Below are 27,684 nucleotides of genomic sequence, written 5' to 3'. Positions count from 1 at the left end.
CTTTTATTATTTTGCTATTCCAATTCTGTCAGATAAAAGTGTATTTCCACATTTTTGAATATTATTAGCCAGTCCTATATTTTTCAGAACCACAGTGTTTTTCAGAATCACGCTAAACAGAAAGTGAAGGACCCGTCCCTCTTTCTGCAGCAGATGTAAATGTAATCTTTACCTAATGAGAATCTGAGGCTGCCTTTGTAATGTTGCAGGCATCTAATGTAGAAATCTGCAGGGAATATCTCTGAGATCCAACTTAAATGAGAAAATAAATTGATGGTCAAATTGCATGTGGGTCATATCTCCACTTATGGGAACTCAGATCTGCTTTTAGTTGCCTACGTAATGGACACACACAAAAAATGCATTCACAATCAAGTTTGGATTGCTTCATGCAGAGTGTTCTCTAGAAATTGAATTCAAAATTACAAAGTGCATTTTGAAACCTATCTCTGCCTGTGTTTCCTTGCTCCTCGCTTTGTCTTCCTCAGACACAAAGATGATAAACACACCTATTACCCACAATGCATCTGTTTTATTCCACCAGTAAAGCAGGTAAATTAAATCTGTAGCTCTACCTTCTGAGATTCTGGCCAGCAGCCAGATCAGTTCAGCATCTTTCTCTGTTTCCAGGCACTGTGAACAAATTTGCAGGCTTTTAGGGGCTCGCTGCAACTAGACAGCAGTGACACACGCAGTGGCATCAGAGAGAGTAGCTTATGCAACCATGGTGGACAGGAGGAGCAGTGAAATGAAAGCTCCCCCTATTATCTGCAATCTCTTTCTTCAGGAACAGAGATGAAACACTGAACCCTACATAGTTTTTTTTTTTTTTTTGGCAAGGTGTCTGAGATAGTTATTGGTTAGATTTCAACCATGCTTGCAAATAATGAATGGAAGTATGTGGAGGGTTGTCAAAAATAGTGAAGGAAAAAAAAGAGTAAAAATGTGTTAAACTCTTTGTTGATTATTAGAAATTTAACTTTGTTTCAGTGTTTTCTGTTTCTGTGTGCTTTCACCGCTATTTGTGACCTTTAGCATTTCAGGCTCTGTCATCTTGTCTCCATCAAACAGACCCACACGGTGCGAACTCATGACTTTTTGCAATATGTGCATGTTATAAAGAGTGATGTAACACATTTTAAACATTTGTCTTCACCAACTCCTCACTTAAACAAAAAAAAATAAAAAATCAAACAAAAATGAGTTTCTCCATGATAGCTATGGGAAAGACTGCTGACTTGACAGTTGTCCAGCAGACAAACAGTCATCGGCACCTTGCATAAGGAGGATGGGCTGGAAAAGGTCATTGCTACAGAAACTGGCTCTTCAGAGTCCTGTATCCAGACATATTGATGGAAAGCTGAGTGGAGGGAGAACATGTCACCCGTCCATCACAGGGCAATAAGGTGACACATAGGACAAACATGCACACACACACACAGACACTCTTGACTAAGAATAATTTGGAAAGACCAATTAACAATCATGTTTTTGGTTGGTTGACCTTGAATCTAGATGAGTTTCCTTGTTTTAAATTGGATTATGATAAAAGCATTTCAATTATATTCTGTAATGCAGAGAAGCACCTTTAAATATTTATATACAACTTATGTGATTAGTCTTTGTGTGTGCAAAATTATTTGTTAAAAGTAGGTTTTACAATAACTTCCTGTTGGTGTTTTGTTTGGTTCCAAGTGAAACAGCATTTTACACGATTTATCTCGAAGCATAAAACCTTACATTCAAAAGCCTTTAGAGTTTTCAGTACAGCTTTCTCTTTTTGCCTTTAGCATTTCCTTTTTTTGAGACGTCAGGCACCAATTGTGATGCAATCGAGTGCCTGACGATCATGGACAATGTTGCATGCTTCATAAAAATGCCAATCCTTAAGCGCGCTCCGCATCCGTCTCTGTGTTGTGTTAAGCAGCGCTTATTGTCACTGCAGCGATCTCGTCGCGTATCCACATCGCTGTCAGAGTCATGTTACTTCTTTGAAAAGCCATCAGGATTTGTCTCTGTCAGCTGCCTGTCCCTCAGTCCATTAAAGTTGATTGATAGAAGGAGAAAATGTTCCGCCCAGCTGTTGTCGTTGACTCATCCCAAGGAAGTTGAAAGGAACTCTAAAGTGGACCATCCCTCATCAAAAAGAGCCTTTGTCTGTGTTCATAATGTGAAGCAAAATACATGTCTGGGGAATTTTTCAGTTTTCTTTTCCGGGTAATACCATGAAGGATTATTGTGTTACAGATGAAGATACTGATTAGAGTCAAAATTGTTTTTGTTTTTTTCTCTGAGCAATGCCGCAGACGTTCTCAGCCCCTTACTAGCGCTGGTTGGAGGAAATCTGGGATACATGATTCCACCAGCGGTCAAATCCAAATAAAAACCAGGCAAAAAAAAAAGAAAAGATCTTTCCATGTTTTCTTCTTTCGCTTCCTTCCTCTGTTATCTTCTAATAGCTCTTGAGGATTTCTACAGGACAACTTGAGAAGGATTTTATGATATTTCAGTGTGATTGATAACATGCTGTTGGAGGGATGTCAGGCTTTCAGAGACAGATAATGTGGATTTCTATCTCTCTGCCTTCTTGCGTAAGAAGTGCCATCAATCAAGTGTATCGTGTCCTTAACCTGATAAAATTAAAACCTTTAAGGGGGGGTGAGGCCTGGGGTCTCCAAAGAACTAGGACACACATCAACACAGAGCACGACAGATCCACAACATAGATCCAAATCATGCAAGGCTCACAGCAAGGATCAAGGGAGAAAATAAAATTAATGATCCGATTCTATATTGCTGTTGACAGAGGAGAGAGATTACAGGAAGAACGGTCTCATTTTCACCCTACGCTAGGGGGTTATTAGATCTTGGCCCATCTAATTTCATTTCGAAGGTTGTCAATATTTACCAGCAACAGGCACAACTCACCACAGCAGAGCTAGAATCCCTACAGGAAAGAAAGCCTGAGATCATTTTAACACATACAGATACAGTTACTAGACTCAGCCTTGAAATGTTCAGCACGCAGTTAGATTTTTGTTTTCAAATGACAACGCACTCAAAACTATTTATCCCAGCATGTCTGAGATATGTGGATCTGCATGCTCTTGCATTTTTCTCCTCAGGTAGGCCTTACCTTATTTTTTTTGTGTGTGTTTCAGTTGACGGCTGCATACACAAAGCGGCAGGGTGCTGTCTGTATGATGAGTGTCACTCACTAAACGGCTGTGAAACCGGCAAAGCCAAGATCACCTGCGGTTATGATCTCCCTGCAAAATGTGAGTATCAGTAATTATTTCCCTCTTCTTTTTTTTGTGATTGCTCTGTAATGTGTGTGGTTGGTGCCTTGCGGAAATGTTCTCTAATCAAATCTTCTACCTCTGGGGGCTTCATCACCTAACGATGGGAGAACAATAGCTTTTATTGGTAAACAGTGGAATATTAGACTGTTCAGTACGACTCGCCTAAAAGCTATGAAAATGTTTGAAGTGAAGAACCTGCTTTTAAATTGCTTATGTGATCATTGTTACACCTTTTTTTTTTATCTTTTCAATAAAATGAAGTGCGAGCCTGATAACTTTTATGTTCAGGTTCATTGCTCACAATAATGGTAAAAAAAAGACAATAGAGGCAACTGAGCACAACCAGAAAATGCCAGAAAGTTATGTGCAGAACTAAACTCAGACATGGATATGCAACCCATTGAACACACAGCTAGAAAGTAGTCGTTTCAGACGGTTTACGGCTGTGTGAACTCATAAGTTGAAGACAGAGTGAGAAGGAGAACATCTATAAAAATGTATCTAGTATATTTTTTCCCTATTCTTTCGAGACATCACTGACATGTCCTCTATGCTTTACACACCCACGATCCTGCACTGCATGACTATCACTGGCACATGTCCATACGGATATTAATATTAATGTTGATACGCCATGCATCCCGACTCATAGCATGATGTTTGAGACTAGTAAATGTCTTCCAACTGATGCCACGCAGTTCTCCATGAAAGGGAATTTAAAATAGTTTAAGTCGTCATTCCTTTGGCTCAGACACTAAGAAAAAACTGACTCCCCTTAGCTTAATATTTTGGCTACACAGGCTGGTGAATAGTTTGAAGAGTGTTACAATGATTCAGTGTAGCTGATACCATGAGATGCTTTGTACTGTTAGTGGGTGCAAAAACAGTTGGAATCGTTGTACTTTCTTACCTCCTGATCTCAAACATGCGGCCTCTTCAGTGGATGCCCAAGAGCTGTGGTGGTCTCAGATCTGGTGGTTGAATTGCTCTTGTTCTAGCTCCTGAGCCTTTCGTTGTTCCTTATTTTTTGATGACAAAATTGCAGTTGTTTCATAATGTTTACTTTCTTTCAGAGCAGGATCATTGTGTACTCAGCACAGTGTTTTTCTATGTTGCCAATGAGTGCCCACACATCGATTTAACCAATTCTCGGTAGAAAAGTCTTTCTTTGTCAGGAAATCAGTTTTCTGTTTACACCTGGGAGTCATTCTGTGCTGTTCCAAATGACGTAAATGGCAGAGCATTTCCGTTTCAGTGAGGCTTTTTATGTCATAAAATTCAGTTTGAAAGTTACTAATCTGCTTTGAATAAGCAACAAAAAGGCTGATTTTGATGTGTAAAGATTTTTCAGTTATCTGATCCTAAAATCTGACATGTAACCTTTATTTTTAATATATACATTTTTTCAGTTCTACTTATTGAAATCATACTATCCTGTAGCCTGACTTTGGAACTTTGTTGTCTTTCCTGTGAAACACAAAAACTCAGTCTTTAAAAAGGTATTGAATGCTAAATCCTCTGCCCATGGCAGACACTTCAACTGTGATGCTTAATACCACTTTCAGATGAAGTTGACCCCATCCATTCGTAAATATTATTTTTGTGTTAATTCCTGACCATAAATGTATCTGTATCTTTGAAGAAATTTTGGAAATATATTGGCATTGCTAACTGTTCTTATTGCTTCTGTGAAGTTTGAAGTTGTTTTTGTCAAGTTCAGGGGAAAAAAAAAAAGTTTTAATGTATGTAAATAAAAAAATATATAGAATTCATTATTTGCAATAACTAATTTAATCCAAATTAAGTTGGTAATTTCAGGATAATTAATGTAATTGGTGCTTGTGAAGGTAGACTGGGGTTTTGTTAATGTACAAAGATGAGGCATTCGCTGTTAGCTACTTAATTTGATAGATTTTTCATACCTGATTTAGTCTGTAAACAGATGAAAAAAAATACCACAACAGAAATTCAGCTGTATTTTTGTTCATTTTTCCAAAGTCTCTCGAACTCGTTTGTTTCTCGTGTCATCCCAGAATTACACAGATTTTGCCTTTTCTCTTGGCAAACGTCCTTCATTATGTCACATTTTAAACTTTGTCATAGGCTTATTTCTTTTACGAGAAGTGTCACTGGGTGTAATTCGGTCGAGACAAGCGTCCCAGCAGTCCTAACCTAACCCTGAAGGATTTCTGAGAGACAGCCAAGAGAAGATATTGAGGCTCAGATGAAATTAGGTTGTGTTAATATGCTATGTCGTAAAGATGTCAAACAAATGGAGCAGATAAACTGTGAGAGGGTGCTACGGGCAGCCAGTTCAAGTGTGTTCAGCTCTGAAGCTGCTTGCACCGTGACTATTTAATAACCTCCTGTGTCACATGGTAGCAATCACTGGCTGTTGTTGTTGTAATTATCTCCAAACAGAACAGCTCCTCTATCCAGGTTACCTTGTTGGAAGTTGCATTTAAAGTGATCTTATTTAGTGTCTTTACTCTGAAGGAGAGATCGTCTTCCAACTCAGATCACCGCCAGCATCAGCAGCGTTGTCACTCTTCTGTTCTTGGAAACTGTCAAACACTTCGCTTTGCTTTGTAAACACTCCGGTTCTTATGATCTACCCACTGATTTCTTTTTTTTTTCTCGAATAATTAAATTCTCTTTTTGACATTTTTGTTCCACCTACGTGCACAATGTAAAATTGTCTTGACTGGAAACAACTATCTGTTGAGTGCATGAAAGCTGAAATAATAGACTGTCCACCCCCTCACCACTGGAATGAGTAAGTAAACAAGAAAACCCTTACCAAATTTCTAATCTTTTGATTATCGGAAGTCACTTTCAGGCTTAATAAGAATAGATAAAGATCCACTGAACCTTTGCACTTTAGTAGTAGTAGTATATTATTTGCTAACTGTTGTGAAATAAAGATCATTATAAAACAAACTTTTTAAGAAAATGGATTCCGACAATCCAGCAAATGAGAAAAGAGCTGATTTCATAATGTACCTACTGATGTCTTTGAGGTATTTTATACAAAGGACATCCTTTTAGTTTCTATTGTGTAAAAAAAAAAAAAAAAAAAAAAATCAGAAGAGAGTTGAATGAGCAAAGTTCTGTTTTTATCTTCAAATGAAAGTGAGCAATTACAGTGCTGTGAAAAAAGTATTTGGCCACTTACAGATTTTTTTCTGCTTTTCCTTTTTCTCACTTTTAACTGTTTCAGATCATCAAACAATTTTTTGAGGAAAGCTAGCCTGAGAAAATACAAAGAACATTTATCAAATGAAGATTTAATTTAATAAATAAAACTCTCCAAACCAACATGACCCCATGTGAAAAAATAAACTGACGTCTTCGTTTAGTCAGGAATTATCTGCCATTGAATTTTTTTTTTAATTTCACTACTTGAACCAATGCCTGCGGAATCAAGAAGTCCCTTAAATGGAACATGTTTGACAACATGAAGCAGACTAAAAGCTTGCAGAAACTAAACTAAAACAAACAAGCAACAAAAAACTTGTAAGTATGGAATAGGAAAAGACTTGAACTGAAAGTCAGAACCATTATCCACAAACAGGAACTCATTCAACCGGGGTGAATCTTTTCAGAGATAGCCGAGCCTCCAAAATAAGTCTAAAAGTGAACCAAAGCCTCCTTTAGGAGGTTACAAAATGCATTTTTGCCATGAATATTGAAATTCTCCATCTTATTTTAGCTTTTTTCTGTGCTGTAATTTGAAAACGTCACCTGCATTTAATTGAACAATGGTTGTGCTGGTCCAGTTTATTTTTGTAAAAAATTTGAAATTCCGATTTCACTCCTGCAGATTAAACAACCGATAAAAGAAAAACCTGTTTTCCTGCATCCTCAAAAGCGAGCTTCTGTTCACACCAAGCATAGTAGCTGATCTCAAATCAGACTTGTCCTTGTTTTGAGGTTTGACGTGCTGAGGCAGTGGAAAATGACCTGGTAACCCAGCCCATCTTTTCTGCCTCCACCCTCCACCTCCCCTCTAAAGACAAGAAAATTACTCTCCATTACATCTCACTAAAGCAGTTTAGGCTGCGAATCCCAGCGACAAAACGAGCCTTTCCTTTAAGCGGGCTTACACACATGTGCAGCTTATTATTTCAGAGCCGGCCCTGGACTATTAATCAATGACGGTAATTACTCTCCTACCATAGCAAAAAGACTTCAAAAAACAATGTCTGCTATATCAATCTGGAAAAGAGTTTGACTATTTGTCCTGTTGTTAGATGGTTAGTCATCTGTTAGTGGTCAAGTGTATCAATTGAAGTCACTTATGTGGATGTGCACATTATTGCTTCATTATTCCTTCATTATTGACATTGTGGTTAGCTTCTAAAAAAAATCACTAAATGGAATATTTATATGGGCTTATGTCTTCAACACTGTTTTCATTGATACGTTTTGAAAACTGTGAGGCTGACTCCTAATTATACATTGACATTACTGGAATATGTATGTGATGTTTTTGGTAAGAAGTGATTTATTCTGCATTTTATATGTAGCATTATGTATTTTGCGTTTATTTACGTCATCTTAGATCTTAGATTGGATGGATATATAACCAATCGAATGGGATCATCCTGATGCATTGATGCGTCTGTGGAAGGCAACTTGGAAGAGAAACTATTTTGGGGAAAAAAAAAAATGTTCCTATAATTTTATCTTTTAATTTTCCCAAATTTTTTCCCCTTTTTTTAACCAATATTCTCACCCATTTTGAGTGAATCTTCAAAATCTAAACCAACATTTTGGAAAACCTTAAACTTATGTTCTTTTTGCAGTTCCACTTTCAAGGTTAATGGATCTTAAACTCGGCAATGTCTGTGTCTGAATGGGTGTCGGCTAGTCAGGCGGATTCTTTTCAAATTTTTGTCTGCTCTCTTTCTGGCTATTGGTAAGATGAAGCCGCGCTAATCCTGCTAAATTTGCATTCAGTCCCATAGAGCCCCTCTGATCCCAAATCTAATGGAGTCTTTTGACCAAAGCCTGATCGTAATGTCTTCATCAGTCCCAAAAAACTGCAAAAGCCTCATATCAGTATTTTTTTTTTTTTTTACTTTTATACCTTCTGCAATTAGCTCAATAAAAACATACCTTTGGGGAATTATCACTTTCTTTAATTCCAAGCACAACTTTGACATGGTTTTCTTGTTTTTACATTTCCTTCACCTTTGGATTAATAAAATAAAATATAACATGTATGTGTGAATGTGCTTTGGGTTAATATAGTGTACCCATCTAGTGGAGACGGAAAATTGTGTTCCTGTTAAGTAGTGGTACCATTTCCCCCTGAATGGTACTTGGCAATATGCACCACTGAGTAGTAAATATATGGTTGAACTTGATAAATGCTGCTGGATCTTGAACTTGGTATGACTCAGCTGTGACTCAGAGGAAAGAAAACTCATCCTCTGACTGAACTGGTTGCAAATAGGTTTTCTGGAACATGGATGTATATTAACTTGCAACTATGTCTAAATAAGAAACACTGAAATGTTCTCTGAAAAGTATAATATGTTGCATCAGTTAGAAACTTACTCTGGGTATGGAAATACTGTATTAATTTTAGAATCTTATTTATTTTGCTGTCATGACATAATTATCTACATGTATCCAATTATCTTTAAGAACAAAAACTGTTTTATCTTTCATTCAGTGTCAAAACTATATGCACAGACTCTTTTACATGTACTTGCATGTTTCTTGCTATTGTTAAGTGAATGTTCCTCTTCCAATTCTGTCAAGAAGATGATATAAATATCCTTTCCAAAAGTTTGAAATTGGCTAAAGAAGGGTCTGTCTTATATTGGTGCGTATTACAAAGGACAATTTTACTAACTTATCAGCAGTGGTTTGAGCTTATATGTTTAATTTTGAACCCTTACGGCTTAAAGAAAATCTACAATTGTTTCAAACTTGTGGTATTAGTTCCTCTTAAGAGTAAATTAAGGTTTTATGATGCCTAATCATTTCAACGTATAAATTACCAACAGCTCTAAATTAATTAAACTAATGACTACAAGCCTTTTATGCAAACTTCTGAACGCAGCTCTAATGACCATTTAACTGACTCCTTGAAATTACTCATAATATTGTGTGATATGAAGGGAAATGAAACAAAAGGTTAAATACTGACTCCATCTCCCATTTTTTAATGAAAATTCAGTATAACTCGAAAAAGGAAACGTCAGCATTTCTGGAGTTTTTTTTTTTTTTTTCATTTAGTTTTATTGTTTAAATGTGTGGCACATCTGAGCAGGAGATGTGGGGACTAAACTCAATATAGAAAAGGCCTGAATTATATCATTAATATGCCGGTCCACAGGTCCACACTAACAGCGTTTAGCAAAGACCTTGTGGGTTAATCTGCACTCTCACATTTAAGCCCAAGCTGTCACAGTAGACCTATGTTGTATTTAGGGTTCAAGATAAAGGCCTGCGTGAGAAACTTAATGCTCCAAGTTGGATCTGGGCCGTTTAACTCCCCATATTTGATCCAAAGTATTTCACCCAGTTTTGTTTTCCTCCCTTGAGCAACTTGAGATTGGCAGTTCAAAACGTTTGTGGTGTTTATTGTTTCGCGCCCCCACCCACCTCCACCCACAACTCATTATTCTCTGAACTCAAAGTATATGCTTTAAATAATGAATCACATTTTATATGAAACAGAGAGGCCAGGATTTTGTTTTATCAAGTTGCTGTCATTAACGTTGGCCTCTTTCCATTTCAGTCTTTGTTAATTATTTGTGAACATTAAACTAATAATAGGTTTGTGGATGAAGCAAGAATGGATGTATTGTTTTATTCTAGTTTCCTTTAAACTCTTCTGGAAAAAAAAAGTTCATTGGGATTCATGTGTAGCTATTCTTCTCTCTGACTTGTGCAAGCTGTAAGGTTTTAGATTTAAGCCGTTGGTGTATTGTACCTTCCCCCCTCCACCCCCGACTCCCTCTCAACCTCCCCCACTCTCCCATTCTGATTCTTTGAAGACAAAATCTTATCCTTGCAGCATTGAAAAGCTGGGAGATGTTTGATTGCCTTATCTAAAACAAATGCTAACTGTTTTTAGCACACTCAGCTGGCACTTTGTCTCTACAATAACTTCTTTTCTCTTCTTTGTACTCAAGCTTGCTAGAACAATACACAGCTCCTCCATATATTCTTTTCTTGCTACTCAGTAGAAGCCTTGTGTTCTTGGGAAGTCGTTGCACGATTAATTGCATGTTATGTTTCCTGTGGCAATTCGCAGCAGGGCAGTTCGTATGGTCTGTGTTTTTAAGACACCTACAAACTAAAAGTAACGGGTAAACCACGTCCTGGTAAATGGAAGATGGATCATCATTCATTTACACCTTGGGAACCTTGTTTACGTCTTTAACAACCAACAGTTTGAAGAAAATCACCGTAATCTGCTTATAGTCTGCTGTAAGAAAATTGTGCTTTGAGACTCCAATAACTATCTACCAGCAAAGTATAGTCAACTGTACTAGTCAATTAAAATCAAAATAAATGGAATAGGGTGGTATAATAAAGTATTTGAGTAAATATTATATTTTTTTATTATTTCTAGTAAAAATGCACCATAATAATATCGGTTTTTAGGTTTATAACTCAGCATTGAAATTATTTGCATGAATACATGTTTAGAGAAAAAAACAAAATGAGAAATCCAACAGCCTTTTCCCACTTTAACAACCCTTAATTTAAAATAACTACTTGTGTTCCACTGAATCATTTTAAACATATTTATTTGACTCAAAAAATGTAACCTACTAGGAGTAGGTCACTTTATTATTTATAATACTGTCAGTTGGCTCAAATAGAGATCAATACCAAAATAAATGGAAAAAGGGTGAATTTATAAACATTCTGAAAACAGAGCTAAAGTAGATATGTGAGATTTCATAGCACTAATGATATTACTGGTTATAATTCTGTAAAATACTCTATAAAAGGCAAAATGGTAAGAATCGGTGCAAGAAGGTAAACTGTCTCAAGGTTAATTAAAGACCCCCTCACCTTCAAAGCTAAAGTACGGTAATGTACATTTTTAAAAATCTGGACCTGTATAAACAGCTGAAACAGCCTGGCCAGGAGCCACAATAAACACCCAATTAGAGGACGGTGTCAAAAACGAAGTGGTCATGGAAAAAGACAAGCAGAGGAAAAACAATCCTTATTTCTAAGAAATCTTGGAAGTTTTGCTGGTTCCTCTCACAAATCGTTTATCTCGGACGCACAAGGACACAAAATCTGCATAAATATCTTTCTCCTGTTTGACAATATTTCTACAAAGTGTTGACAAGTCTTAATATTAAAAACATAGATTTTAGGCCATGAAAATTTTAAAGTTTTAGAAATTCTCCAGTCTCACAACCATATTAAGTTATTTATTGATTCTTCCATTAACTTTTTCAGAAATGCTCTTGCATCCTTTATTTGTGGAGTTTGGTGTAGTCAAGGGTGAAGAACTTGGGTGATGATGTACATTTACAAAATTACATGATGCAAAGCAGCACACAGAGACTGCTGAAGCAAATTTAAAGTCAAACCTTTATTCAAACTTTTATGCAAAACAACTGAAAGTTTTCTCCTTTTAAAACTGGGGACTTAAAATGTGTTAAATATGAACTATCAAATTCTTAGTTATGAATAACTGTTTATTTTAATGGTAGAGTTAAAAAGCTGAGCTTTCATTAGCGAGCTGAAACCGGATGAACTGCTGTGACTCTTACTGTAAATTGTGTTTGAAGGTAAACCAACTTTAACCTACAGATGTAAGGATGAATGTAAATGCTAACAGCTGAAAATACCAACCGAAGTGGAGTTTAAGTTTCTTTGTAAGTTTCATGATTCACACCTTGCATTAAAACCATAAGCCTCACAAGGTTATAAAGTCTAAAATTTAATTCACAGACACTTACTGAACCCCTGTTGGCTGGCTTTAAATTGCATCAATGAGGCTCTAGGGGTAAATGTTCTTTATGGTTGGCCCAAAAATAGAGAGATTATGGGTATTGTGCATATGCAAATCAAGTATGTGGAGACCATGGTTTGTAATCATGCTTTATTTCATCAGATATTTCTGGCTTAAGTAATTTTTTGGAACAGGGGACTGTGTAACACTCCATTTAATTCTTGAACTAAATAGGCAAGTACCTTGTAGTTCATTTTTAATTTTTTTTTTCTCACAAAAAGGTGATGCTGTTACAAGTAGAATTTATAGGGTCATAGTTAGATAAAACACCTTTGGGACTCACTCCCCAATTCAGTTCACATGCTTCTTTATCAGCTGCTTGCATTCAGGACAAAATGGGAATCTCTGGTGTTTACTGTAACTGCACCTGTGCTAATAATACTAATCATCTGCTCGTGATAAATTTTCCTCCCTGATAGTGCGTGAGGAATCTTTCCCATGCCCTAGTTAATCTAAGAGACCAGGCCGTCTGTTCTCTCTCCACTCAGCAAACACAGATAAATCACAGCAAAGTACCCACTATTAGAAGGTGACATACAGCACGTTCTGATTAAATTACACACAAGAACAATATCAGTCTGTTGCGCTTGTTTGAGGTACCCTCCACCCTTTAAACGCAGGATGGTTGACATTTTTATAGGTCTATTAAAGAGCTCATAATTTGTTTATTTGGGTTGAACTTTACTAGGGAATAAAATGTAGTTTTGTTCAGCAGCAAAGTTGCTGACATTTCAACTCAGTTTCAGAGTGTCATTTGCACGTCTTAAATCTTTTCTCATCTAACCAAATGACAATACAAAAGATCAAAAAAGTTGTTCAACATCAGTACCTATAGGTGGACCCAAGTAAATTAGAAAAGTTTGCTATTGTAATTCAATGCAAAACCTTATCACATATATTGTATGGATCCATAGCAACAGTGGTTTTGGAATCTTTTGTTTTGTACTTCATGGGTTGGTGCGGTTTGGTGAGCTATTTTGTCCTTTTCCATTGTAAAATCTGCTCATACAACTGACCTGCACCACAACATTTCTGGACCCACTTCAGTTGTGAAATGAGGCTAATCAGGGGGGTTTGAAGCAAAGGTCATTGAGGTTTAGGGGGGGATGCAGCTGGAGTTAAAAGCTGCTGTTACACATCAGCAGACCTGCAGGCTGGTCGCTCCCATGTCTCTCCAGATTGATGTATTTATTCATGCAAACGGTACCAATCAGAAAGTTTATGTGCTGTTTATGGACATAGTTCTCAATAGACTTTTTTTTTTTAAGTCATTTTGCCATTTATCTTGATTAAGTCTTAGAGGACTTTTTGTGAATCTCTATGTTTCACTTACCCGATTTACTAAAATAAACTTCTGAAGTATGTTTTGATTTATGATTTACATAAAGTACATAAAGTCGTTGTTTTTAGCCTTATTGTGTTACAAATGAAAGGACTAAAAACTACCATAGATTTAAAACCATGGGATTATCCAGACACTGTGCTACTGTTACGAGATGTTTTTTTCCTCTCATTTTGAATTCATTGCCTAAATAAAATAAATCCCTCGTTGTAGTTAAAATAAATGAGCCTGGGCTTCTACTGCAGTCACAACCACATACGTTGTACAAAGTCAACATGTTCTCCACTGCTCACCGTTAGCACCCACATCATAAATGTCACCACGTCTCTTCATGCCCACTCCATTCACCAGACAGGAGCCACTGCAGACTTTCTTAGACTGTGTCTGGATTATGTGCTTTCTTTACCCACTCTGTCATTTATTGTGGTGTGAAGTTGTGTGAAGCCTTAATTTCTAGAGATTTGTTTTTATGCAAGCCAAACTAAAGTGACGTGTAATATCTCTACTGCTAAAGTACCTACAGAAGAAGATTGCTGGAGAGGAAGGGTTTTCTTACTTGAGAACAATTATATTTGGGCAAGTACAATAAAAACATCCTTATGTTATTCACATTTTATTCATAAAAAGTGCATAACTTATGGAAACCAATTGTTTTGGTTTTAATAAGGTGTCCTGATATTAATATTTCAAGAGAGTCAACTGGACAATTATAGCATCCAGACCAAAATTTTAAAAAGTAGAGAGTGATATTTCAAAATTTTTATGTGTGCCCTTGTCCATAATTCATGAAAGTCCATAACTGCAATGGAAAATAAACAGTTTTTCAAAGTTTTAAATACCTGATTATAAAATATTTCATTTATCGTAATTTTGACTGAACTTTATATTTGCTAAGAATGTTTCCCATGTAGTCATGGCTTGTGTGACTGAAAGGCTTGCTTTTTTTGAGTTGAAACTAAATGAATTAAACTGATGAAAGCACAAATGTTTTAAAGAGGAGCTCAAGCTTTTTACAGAATTATTTTAGCTCTTTTAACATGAAATCACTGTCGGACATCAATTGGGAACTTATCTGCTTCCTAGCATTGTGTATCAGAGAAAACCTGTCTCCATTTCTCTCCACATTGATCATTTTGCTCTGCTTTTCCCTTGGCTGCAGAAACAAGAAACAGAACAAACCTAATTTTAACTGCTCATCTCTAAACGCCCAAATATCCTTCAGTCCTTCTCAGATATTTGTGCTTCCTTTGTTGGCCGGCCTGTCAGTCTTCCAGGCCTCTTGAGGACTGCAGTAATTTGGTAATTTTGCCTAAATGGTGATACTGTAATTATGTGGCATCAGCTGCCTAGCTGTCAGTGAGACGGCCAATGGTCATTCATCACCAGGAAACTAGAGGGGGGAAGCGAGTTTCCCGACTGATGGGGTAAACACTTGCAGAAAGAAAGCGTGGTGGTCTCTCCCCAAAAACGACTGAAAATAGGAGGTGAGAGGCCTTTGGAGTAATGGGGTGCAGGAGTATTTACGGCCTGTGTGGTAGGCCGGTCGTTTCACCGAGATAGAGAGGCATCAAGGCGTGCCTGAGCTGCAGAATTGACAGTGATGCATCGGGAAGGGGGGGCTTGTGAAGTGGGTCCGCTGGAAGGTCAGGTTTGAAGTAGAATGTGGCAGCAGCTCTAATGCAGTCCTTGCATCCCATCACACACAGCTCCCATCTGTCCACGAATAAGCCTGGCTTAATGAAAGCTGTCGTTATAAAGGGCTCATCACCCAGTGGTGGCACATTAACACACAGAGAGAATCCTCACTACTGAAGTGCTGCGCCTGCCAAAGTCTGTCTTTTTTAATTTCAGTCCAGTGCTGAATATACTTTTGAAAATAAAATACCAGCACTACGCCCACTTAGACTGCAGATTTTAATTTAAAAAAATAGATATACCTCTGGGTATGTTAAATAAGGGTGTGTTTTGGACTCATCAAAATCTTATTCCTCTCAGATAGGTTACGTCATTTCATGCACATCAGAAATATATATTGAGGCAACATTTTATTCTTTTTTCTTTTTTTTGCCTGCAAGGTAGCTCTCTATAGACAAATTACCTACATACGTGTGCAGAAATTGGTGTGACTCCTTGGTCAGCAATGCCTGTCCACCAGAACTGGGTTCTGATTCCTTGGTAACCAACTGGCTGCTAGCTGATGATTGGCGGTCTATGTCAAAATACTAATCTGGGAATTTGCCAGTCAGAATATGTCTTTCTGAATCATGTCATAAAGCTGATTGGTAATCTTTATTCTCACTGAGGCTAAAGAAAATCACTGCAGCTGTTGGAACCATGTAGACCAAAGGTGTCCATCTCCAGTCCTCAACCACTGGGCTCCATCTCCCATCATGCATCATTCCATGCATCCTCACTTGGTCAGCTGCCTCCTTCCTCAGCTCTTGGTCACACAGTTTCTTGTCCATAACAGGCATTACATTATTGAAGTCCACCATTTTCCATCAAAAACTAAAAAAAGAAAACCCTGACAGAGCCAAAAAATTATCTCTCTTAAGAGCGGCAGCTGTGAACACACAAGCTTTTTTTTTTTTTTTTGCTTGAAACCAAGTCTAAGCAATTTAATATGTGGAGGAGAAAAAAACGACATTTTTTTTTTTTTTTCACAAGCCTGAAATTGTACGTTTTTGTTAGCGAATGATGAGACGGGCCCTTCCTTCTTCCGAAGCTCGCTGTTGCAATCAATACCACATGCCAGATGGAAATAAAGGCTGTTACTCTAACTTGGCTTATCAGAATCAGGCCATGAGCAATTCATGCTACAATCAAAACATTTCAAACAAACAGAAATACAATCAAATTTGCCTGTAAAGATGCAAAAATTTTTCATCTGATGCTCTCATTTTTTCTGCTCGCAGCAGTTGAAGAAATGACCCTAAATCAATCCCCCTTACCCACCCTCACCTCCACCCCCCAAAAAAGAAGAATGTTGTGATGATTCATCAGAAGCTGACAGGTATCAAAATAGAGAAATGTATTTAGAATATTTGGGCACCTAATGATGTTTCTCCTCATTTGGCAAACTATTTCCTTGTGTAGATCTTTAACGTACTTTTGTTTACTTCTTCCAATATGTTTTTTAAAATTTTTTTTATGAAGGATGATTGTCTTGACACAACCACAGGTTTAGGCTTCGTTAAAAACAGGCGCACTGCCACTCATTCCTCTGGGGACAATTGTGCACAGATTATGGGAAGGAAATGCATGTCTCAACTAGTGACAATGTTGTTGTCTCGGGAAGAAAGGCATATTTTTAATCTGATGGCTTTGTTTACCGCTCATTTCAGACTAAGGATAAAAACTAATTAAGAACAGGGAGTAGCAGGCTCCTGTAGTGGCATTTTCAAAGCTAATTATGCATGAATACAGGCTGCCTAAATAGTTGCTCCCTAGTCTTTGATGTTCTTTTCACTAAATTGCTATGGTTACTTCCGCTCATTAGGCTTTTAAGATTGTAAACGTTGACAGGTTTTGTCGTCCCTCTTTAAGCATATGGGGGTTGGAGATTTTGCCACGAGCTCCGCGTTTGTGTGTGTTGCGTATATACTTGGTGGAGTTGCCATTTATTGATTTAAATGCTGTGGATTTAAAGCTGTGCTGCGGTCCTTAAAAACCATTAACCTTCCCGTAAAAGTACATATGGCTCTCTGTAAACCCTAATGGGGAGCGGAACCGATACGGCGGAGGCGGCGCGTTCCTTCAGGAGCACCACTTTTGAGAAATACGGAAATGAGACTCCATAAAATGGAAAATAAAACTTTTTTTTTTATTTTAACTTTGTGGTACTGGTGGGGTCTGCTCCTGTGTCTATTGTGGTTTAAGTGCTGTCTCAATCAATATGTTCTCAGGCAATTGGATACCTGTATGTGGATTTTACGCGCAATATGGGAATTCAGCTCTGTAAACCTCAGCAACAAAGCAGCATTTAAAGTGTGCTCTCTTCTGATGGAGGCAAAGCATGACTAAATCGAGCAAATTAGTATGGCTGACGATAAACCCTTACCAAAAGTAATATAGGTTAAAAATAGGAAAATATATATTTTTTTTAACCACAGCTCCAAATGTGATTTAACACTTGGAAAAAACTAACATGCCCATGCTTTTAGGCCTGGGCATGTTACCAGCACCTGGTTATATAAAAAAAAAACTCTAAATACCTGGTCAAATTTTCCATCTTATCATTCTTACCACAAAAACATCTTTTTATCGAGAAGTTAAAAAGTTCTTCTCGATAAAGTACTTTCATCGAGAAGTACTTTTTCTTCTCTGCTTCTCTCCATGAAGCAGAGAAGAATCCCAATTAATTGCTGAACACTGCTAGTCAGCTGCCGGTTGGTGTAAAACACCTGGCTTGTCATAGCATGGTCACTAAAAAAAAAATTACACTCCTTGTTCATTTTAAAATTGTTGAAAATTATAGTAGGTATTAGAGATTTCATCTTTATATGATGATGTAAAGATGAAATCAATAACAAACTAACCGAGCAGAACAGTCTAAATAGTTAACTAGCTCGTGTACATTTCCCTGAGGTTGGTCTCTCTTGTCCACTAAACCACTGGTACATTCAAATTTATAAAGTATGCATGAGAATTTTACCTACATATGTGGTGTGAGGTGCTACTTTCTTCACTTCTCACATTTTAGATGGTAAGGTTGGACTGGGAGGAAGGTCTTTCCTGCCTGAAATCATTTGCAGGGTGATAAAGACCTTGAAAACAAGTACATCTAGTTGGAAATATTTTTCAAATCTTGAATGTTTCAAATTTTGTCTAAAACACAATTTTAGACTGTGCTGCCATCTTCACTAAGACCCAATGGGAAAATTGATATTTTTAATAAAAAAAGAGGTTTTTATTCTCTAAATATTTTCTGGTTAAATAATGTTGAAATCCATAATATAAAAAACATTAGGTTACCAGACAAAAATTGGAAATAGGGCAGATATTTTCTACAATACAATATCTGCCCTGTTGTTACTTGTTTTGTATTAGAATACCTTTGAAATAATTAAAAGCTGTTCATAAAGTATGAATATTAAAAAAGCATTTTTTAAATCTTGCTGCAGCTTTTCAGCTTCAAAAATAACTATTTCCTGTTACAAAGTTTATTTTTTGTTGCACAGGTGAAGCACCTTTGCACATTTAACACAGAGAAGAGAGAGATGTGTTGCAAGTTCTTTGAGAGCAATTTTCAATCACAGAAGCTGAAGGAATTTTAAGATATGACTAACATTTTCCTGATTTGTATTTAATTTGGAAAAAAGGTGCAACAATAAAATTGGCTGATGAGCTTATAAACATGAAGTTGTTAAAGTTTTCTTTCTTATTTTCAAACAAGGAAAAACAAAATTTTTCAGTCAAGAGGAAAATGGACGGGTCCAATCTCAGTCTGGTTGATTGGTGCATCTTTATTATTTTTAAATACCATGCTGCAGGAAAACTGTGTTATCTTAGCTCAAGGTTATCATGACATGATAATCGCGGCCCATGCCTAAACCTGACTACAGGCGTGCATATGAAGCATGTGTAGTGTTTCTGTTTTATGCTGCTCCTGTTTCCCAAGTTGTTTTAAAGGCACGGCAAGGTGACAAATGACTTTGTGGCGTGCAGTTTTATGGTGATCACCTTGAGTCGTTGCTCTGGCCAGGAGACCAGTGAGTGTAATGGATCTGCTGGGAGCCCTCAGTATGGATTTATGAAAGTGCAGGGCTGGAGGAAAAGATCAGTCACCTACCTCTGTTTTCCACAAACGAAGAGACACAAATGAATAACCTTAGAGAACTGTTTGCCTCAAGGTGACAGGATTTGATAAACACAACACAACGACTTGGTCTGGTATTTTGCTGCTGATTCGCAAAGTTTACTTATTCAGAAATTAAGAAAGCTCCCGGTCTGAACATGTTGAATTTTTAATTAGAGGCAAGCTGCTGCCACTGCAGCCTTGGGTGAGAGGCAGTCTCCCTGCGGAAGGCTGACTTATCCGTTCCTGATAATCATGAACACAGCCGTACACACAGACACACACCATTCAGCATGTAACAAATCATGTGACCGCGCACCAAAGGGAGCCGGGACATGTTGGTAAAGGTCCCCTCCATGTGCGTGGTGTTTAGTTTGGCAGGGCAAGCAGGGGAGCGTCCGGATCAAGTTTCCCCCTCCTGCTGTCTAATTATTGACCCATCTGGTATTGTCTTTTCAATTGTTTCAATTATGATGGCACTGGTGTTGCTCAGCACCCTGGCGTCAAGGCATGCATAATTCATGTGCAACACCCTGGACTCCACTCAGAGTTGTGGGTTTGAGCTGAATGTCAATACTGCCTTCATGCCCCCAGCGGAGCAAAGAGTTGTCTGTATTGACAGCAGGCCAGATAAGGAGAGCAAAACCAAGTGCTGGCAAAGACGGTGGATAGTGATGCTATCATGGAGCATGTAGGTGACAAGATGTCTGTGTGTGTGCATGTGTGTGTGTTGTGAAGTAAGCTGTCTTCACAGCCTCTGTTTGCTGTCACCTAATATGTGGCCTAATTATTGTCACCCCCAGACCTTACAATCAATAGTGTTCAATTACTCATGAACCAGTGGCGCAGCATTGTTTACGAGGAAATCAGAGGCAGCCAAGGGTTAACTCTCTCATCAGGGCTTTTAACACGGAGGCAGGGAGAGGCTAAAAGTTAATCAAGAGGAAAAAGGTTCAGGGAGTGCCACTGTTCATTAAGAGGTGTGAAGATGACAAAGAGAAAGGGTCATATTTTTTGGCACCTTGCTGTAATGGAGGTGCCACTGGGAGGGCGATGCGCGGCATCTGTAAAATGTGTCGTTGCTAGACGCCAGCGGCAATTGCTTAACAACAGATTGGAGCTCAGCAGACGATCAGAAAGCTCTTGTATTGTTCGCGGTGGCAGGCGCGTCCACCGCTGCCTTTTGACGAGACACGTGAGATGCCAGGAAAATTTATATTTATGCAGCCGCAGCGATGGCTCAGGAGTGCCGTCGCCATCTGCGCTGCTTTTAAAACATTATTTAGCGGCTTGGAATTTTGAAGGATGCTGTTTTTTCCCCAGCTGAATCGCAGGGTCTTTTTGCATATCAGTTTTTCATTTTCCATCATTATGCTCATGAAAGCCTCATTGATTCCGCACTTGTGGACCTGCGTGGCACATTCGGTATTCATACAGTGACCTCTCACAGCACCTCACCTTCAATTGCAGAGGTGTTCTCTTGCACATTGGCCTAATGGCCTTCAGCTCTGTTTCCGCTCCCCTTGAGTTCACGCTGGATGTGCCCAGAATGAGCTGTCAGAACCGTAACAAGACAGAGATTTCGCTCGGAAAATGTATCTCTGAAATCTCAGCCTGCCATACCTAAATGACGCCACTGTCTGTAGGGAACAATCCGCTCTGGAAATATTACATCCCCCTCCACTTTCTTCACACACCTACTCAACTATGTTTATTTATGCAAGGAATTAAATTTTCATGTGTGCTGACATCAGCATGTGTGCTGCTAAAAATCAGGTGACAAATTAACACTTCTTTCCCTATATTATAGGTTTATATGGCAGCTGGTGTTTTGAAATATCAAACATTAGTTGTAAATCTTAAAAAAAAACCAGGCAGTTTTATTCGTATATGGTGCTGTTACCCGACAGTGTTATTGTGAAGGGATTGATGACTGTTTTAATATAGAATAGTAAATGTGGTAGTTTTATTTAATTGGTTTTGCACTTATATGGCTGCTATGTTTGAATATTGGACCTCTTTTGTGACATTCTACCTGCATGTTTACTTTTTTGCATATGTGTAAATTTCTCAATTGTTCAGTTGCTTTTTCTGCTTTAAGAGAAATTAAGCTGGCGTTGTTAAACCAAATTAGGCCTGGTGTGGTGTAGACTTTGAGTGCTACATAACAAGTACAGGTGTATTTAGACTGCAGGAATCTTTTCTATGAACCAGTGAAGCTTTCTGGACCAATGTTTACCCTCCCCCTCCTAACTGCTGCACCTACCAGTATTAAAAAGATTTCCTGACTTCCTGAGCAGAAATTTACCTTAGGAAACCCCCCTCGAATGCAAGCCGGGGCTTTTGATATCTGGGGAGTAGATTTCCAAATCTATTTTTGTAGAGCATATTTAAACTATTCAAAAGAAAATGCAGTTTGAAAAGCTGAAAAGCCCTGGCACAATGCTACTTAAAATGCATCTGGTTGGCATTTGCAAAGCAGTCAATCATGGTGCAGCATTGTCCTTGATGCTGATTGGCTGTACCCCCCAAATCTACTGTCTATAGTAAAGTATAAAAGTATATTTGGTGTTTGGCCAATTAAAATAGTCAGTTCTATATTTTAAAAATAAATGCATGGATGGGTTTCTCTAGATCTTACTGAGACATTAGTCCATTAATCCTGGAAATTGATAAACACAACACAATGACTGTGTCAAATGTTCTGCAGGTGATAGAAGGCTGACTTTGAAACTGTCTTTATGTGGATGGAAGAAGTATTTTTTTTACCAGCTGGCATTTGGTCTTACTCTTTTATAATGTTTATCTTGATTTAAGGCAATATTTTGCTTAAACCATAGCAAGAAAGATGGGTAATTATTCAGCCTGAGCATCAACATCACTAGTCTCACAGCAAAGTCAGAATATATTAATTCCTGCAACCACTCTAGCAGAATCCTAAGTTATAGTTATATTTATGCTTTTAGCACTATGACTACTAAGTGAGGAGTCTTCACAATGACCTCACCAAGCAGCTAAACAATTCAAGACCTCTAATAAAAAAGTGAAGATTAGTATGTCCTGTGCAGTACATTTCCCAACTTGGATATGCACACACCTCCAAATTGGGCATAGATTGATTGCTAGAAAAAACAAAATAGTTGACAAAATTTTCAGGCTGTATTTAACCTCTTAACTGTCATGCGGACACTAGTCAATTGACTGACATGCAAGCGTTTTGCGAGTGACAGGTAAAGGGTTTTAAGCTGCAAAAAGTGATAATATTCATAGAAAAATTTTTCTAAATTAATCTGTGACTTTACTCTCACATATTCAAAAAAAGAGTAAGCGAAGAGTAATTTCTCTCTTTCCCAGTGCTCTGGAGATGTTTTGATCAAAGCATTGCCCTTGAGTTTGTACTTACTGATATATGGCGGCTTTCACTTGAGGAAGAACTGATAGGGAGTGATCAAGCTCACTGTCATTCTGCTGATAGTCTGTCTCAAAAGGTTTGTAATGAGTTGAAGCAGTGTGTGTTGTTGGAAACTATAGCCAGTGGCAGATAGTTTTAATTTATCTGTAATATTTGGTCTCCAGCCAGGTTTCTCATGGAAAGCCTCCTGCACTTCTTGATCTTGGCATAAATGACAGACGACAAGAAAACATGGTGCCTGCGACCGAAGCTTTTCCATTGATCTATCAGTAAAGGGTTTAATAAGCTTTACCTTGCTCATTGCTCATGACAGCAAGGCTCAGATGCACCACAGGAAGGCAGAAATAGATAAATATGGAGACACAACAAACCATTCCTCAAACTATTGTACTCACTCTAGTGGAAACATCATTTTTCTATTGATGTAGGACACAAAGCCAGGCTGTTGTCACCCTCTCCTGGCATAGTGACACACACACAGCTGTGCACCCCAACCCCTCAGCTCATCCACCTCCTGCTCCGAGGCCATCGATCGGGACCTGTCAAGATCTCAGGGGGAGTAGCTTGGTCTTCTTCCCCTAGCACAGCACTGCCCTTCCTAGGTAGATTCTGAAAGCAGCAGGGGGGCTAGACGAATGGAGGTTGCAGTGAGTTGTTAAAGTGGGGAAGTGGAGTGAGGTGCAGGGTTGTGTGGCGAGCAGCTGCTTTCCTATGGATCACTTCATTAATATCCTAGAGCAGAAATTTGAGGGGCCGCTGCAGACTAATTAGCCTTGTCTGACCCCTTGCATCTCAGAGAGGCTGCTCCTTTTTAGTTCCTGCAGAAGCAATCCAAAGCCATGTCACCCCCCACTGGCTGCCTAACACAAAATCAGCATCAGTATCGATGAGTGGTGGAGCAGAAAAGGTGTCCCCATAAAGTTGAAAGTTAAGTTTTTGATCCCACTTTTCCTGAAGAGCGATCGATAATACTGTCTTAATGTTCAAGCCAAACCTGTCTCTGTCCTTTGCTGTATGTATATTAACGATCCAATTTATTAAATGCACTATATCAAAGCTCTCCTACAGGAGTAAGCAATTGATTTTTTCCGAAGGGCCACATGAGTAACACATGATCTGTGTTGGGGGCTGGAACATTGGTGAAACTCAATTATTGGGAAATATATTTTATAATGTTTGTTAGCTGTCATAGGAACTGAGCAATAAAATGGGTCGTGACATACTGACAACTGAAACTGTGTTGCTATAAATAACAGTTTACAGCCCGCCCTATCTTAAGATTTATTGCAGGGTGAACAAAAGATGTTTTGTTCTTTTAACAATAGTTGATGGAATGAGAGATGGAGCGGAAGAGGAGTACAGATTTAAATCTATTAAAATTTGGTAGTACTAAAATTAAAAGCTGAAAATCGTTGTTTTCTTAGGTGTTTATTTGCATGGATATGCATGGATATGTTTTTCAATATAATTTAATAAAATAAAATTAATTAATTATTTAAAAATGATCAAATAAGTAATAAAATCAACTAAATTTGAGCTTCATTTTTACCAGCTTGTGTTTAGCACCTTTGTGGTTGCTAAGTGACATGATATATGCCAAGGTAAGGGCAGGAATAAATTTAATGGCTAGATTGTCATATTTTTTAGCCACTTATTTCTGGTCTTTGCAGTTAACAAAGGACCTGGTCTATACGTCGACCTGATAGGCCGGGTCCTTCGAATGATGCAGTCCGGGAATTTGGACAATTATTATTGCCATCAAATCTCACTGGCTTTGGTGCATACATGAGTGTGCTAATGTCCTTATTCAGACAAAGAAAAACAACAACCTCCTTCAAAATAAAATCTTTTTTGTCTAAATTGGAGCATCATAATATGTTAGTTCACAACTAACACGTTGCACATCCTTAATTTTAAATGTGTTATGACCACCACAGGCCACACTAAATGTTCAGGACTGGCTGTGAAATTTCCACAACAACGACACTCTTGAATATGCACACTGACTCAAAACTTAATTAGCTCGAGAAATCCCATTTTTAGTCATATTTAAAAGGAAACATTCTTTATACAACTTTTCTGTGATTCATTCAGGCTCTGAAAGTGTAAGTGAGAGCAAGACTTTCAGAAAGTATTGGTGGAAGGTACTGGGTTTGGAAATGTCGGCAGCCTCTTTAACATCTCAGAATTGTTTTACATTCTTTACTATTTACTCAAAAATATTGTTGTTGTAGTAATGCCAACAGTACTAATCACTATTTTAATCAGTACTGTAACTATTATTAAAATGCTAAGAGATTCAAACCTTTACTTATTTATTGTAGCTTTAATTATCCCTGCTAATTTACGTAATTAATAACTGCTCATGACAGAAATTAAATAAAAAATTGTTTCAGCGTCTTGCTCATGACTGTTTGACGTACAGTTCTTAAAAGGGAAATTGCAATTAGTTTAAATCGGTATCGACAAGTCAAAGTTTTACATAAACTTGAGATCAGAAATCCGCCACCAAAATCGGACCAATCTTTGTTTATATAATGAGCTGTGTCTGTGATTTAAGGGGTGGGGTGAGGGGTGGGGGAACGGAGACAGTGTAGCACAATGGAAGCAGTGTGTGTGATTGGTGCCAGGAGACAAGAAGCCTTCCCTCATTAGTATCATCTGTTTCCCCAGATGGAAGGGTCAGGGTAAGAGGCAAGCTTGATGAAAGGACTCATCCTGCAGGGTGACACTTATTCTGCTGCACAACATTCACTCTGATTCTCAAAGTTCCCAGATCTCACTGGGGGTTTCAAGGGCTTCAGTGAGATTCAAAGTCAGGGTGAAAGTAGCTTCATGTTTCCAATCCCACTTAAAAAGTGGCGTACTCTCCCTGCAGCCTGAGTTCTGGAGGAGGCCGTATAAATAAAGTCAAGCAAAGATTTTGGTGTTTTAACTATTTGTTTGAAAATGAAAAAAAAAAAAGACAGATAAGTAGTTTTCTAAATTATTAAAATCAAATTCTCTTACATTCTGGCTAATGATATTTTCAGTGCCTCATTATATTGAACCCTGGCCCAACTGAAAGCGGCAAATGCTTGTATCTTGGCTGATCGCTGTAAAAGGTGTAGCCCATCCCAGCTGTGCCCTGTTGTATAACTGCTTCTGCGAGTAAAGATAATGAGTGCTTTTACATTTTAGCTTGAATACTTACCAAATGGCTCTTACACCAATTAAGTTCTTGTTTTTCACTGGAGCGGCCGTTATTATATGTGACCTTCCAATTATTTTTCTCATTTCCTCCTTGTCCTGTCACCTTGGTTGGGCTGGTCAGCCATGTGAGCTCTTAAGGATGGAAATGGAAGAGTTAATGGTGTTTCTATGTAAGACCTAAAGCGTTACATTTATTTCGCTGTTTATTTTTGATTGGCGTATAGAAAATCCAAATGAGAGCAAAACGGAATACGCCGTTCAAAGTTATTGTCCTTAAAAGAAATGTAAAAACAATAAACACTGTAGCTCTGCAAATGAGCTAAATCTCTCCATGGCTACTTTCACAATATTCTAAGCTGTAACCTGACATTATGAATAAACCAGGCTATGTATGATCATGGTGGTTGATTACTGGCTCTTTGTTGCAGTAGTGGGGACCTTTTTTGGCCTCTTGTCCCAGAGCCACTTTGTGGTTAGGTTATCAGAGAGTTAGATGGGGGGGAAAAAAGGCCATGCTGGCCTCATACCAAACCAACTACTGTTTTGCCAACAGCAGTTTGGCAGTTCTCAAAGTAGCCTAATTTATTGTCTCAACTTTTAGCATCACTCTTATGCACATGGGACCTAATACTGCTATTGTCACAACAAAAGAATCTTTTACAATAAAAAAAGCAATCAAAGACCCAACCCACACACCCTTAAATGCAAAAGGGTGTGGCATTTTCAGTGTCTGAAAATGTGGCATTTTCAGACACTGAAAATGCCACATTTTCAGGGTCTGTATCTTGACTGATCGCTGTAAAAGGTGTAGCCCATCTCAGCTACAGATTGGTGTGTCACACCAATCTGAACAGGTGTGACACCTGTTCAGATTGGTGTCCACACCTCCCAAATGCAATTGGAAGACAGACGGATTATGAGTTCTTCAAGCAGCAGTTTAAATTTCAAAGTGGCTTCATCAGAATGTCAGCCCAGAAATCATATTAAGTCATGAAGGAGGGGTAAAAAGAAAAAATCTCGTCAATTACATGTGACTGGTAAGAACACTTATGGATTTTCTGGGCAGGACTATTTCTAAATGCACTTGTCAAGAAATGTGTTTAGATCACTGTACCAAGATTTTGTGTAAAAGCCAATCCTCCATGTTGAACGGCATTCTGTAAAGAAAGGAAACTAATTTGCAGTTCTTATGTTGTAGGAATGATCAGAATACTGATGGTATTTCCTCCTCCACGTTAAGGTTGAAACTGATGGTGAAAGTGATATTCATATAATTCAACTACTGAGAGATTGTTGGAAATTTTCTAATTTGTTCTTGGACACTGCTACCGCGAACACTTTCCTATTTCACAGTCTACAAAACTAAATATCTTGATGGGTAATGTACAGAATAAGACCTTTTGTGTTAAATGGAACAACATTTTAATTTGGATGGGTTTAATTTATACATGTTTCTGTTTTAAAATGAAATCCAGGCTAATAATGCACAGATCATAATCTGGAGGGTTCACATTAAAATTAAAATTTAAAAATACTTTATTGGTCCCACAGGGATTTTAAACGTTGTTGCAACTCATATTAATTCAAATTCTTCAAAGAGTTTTTCTTGATAGCTGCAGTGCCTTTTTTTATTCT

General features: G+C 38.0%; 1 protein-coding gene across 1 annotated transcript in view; it reads left to right on the top strand.

The window, feature by feature from the left end:
* macrod2 (mono-ADP ribosylhydrolase 2) overlaps positions 1 to 27,684 on the top strand; it is a 470,247-nt gene that overhangs the window by 175,979 nt on the left and 266,584 nt on the right. The window contains exon 5 of the mRNA XM_008430201.3: positions 3,162 to 3,278. Within this exon, the coding sequence (XP_008428423.1) occupies positions 3,162 to 3,278 (117 nt within the window). The remainder of the gene's footprint in view (positions 1 to 3,161; positions 3,279 to 27,684) is intronic.

This window comes from Poecilia reticulata, chromosome 15, assembly GCF_904066995.2.
Source record: "Poecilia reticulata chromosome 15, P_reticulata-male-v2, whole genome shotgun sequence".
Lineage (NCBI taxonomy): Eukaryota > Metazoa > Chordata > Actinopteri > Cyprinodontiformes > Poeciliidae > Poecilia > Poecilia reticulata.
This window is presented reverse-complemented; position numbering and strand designations above follow the sequence as displayed.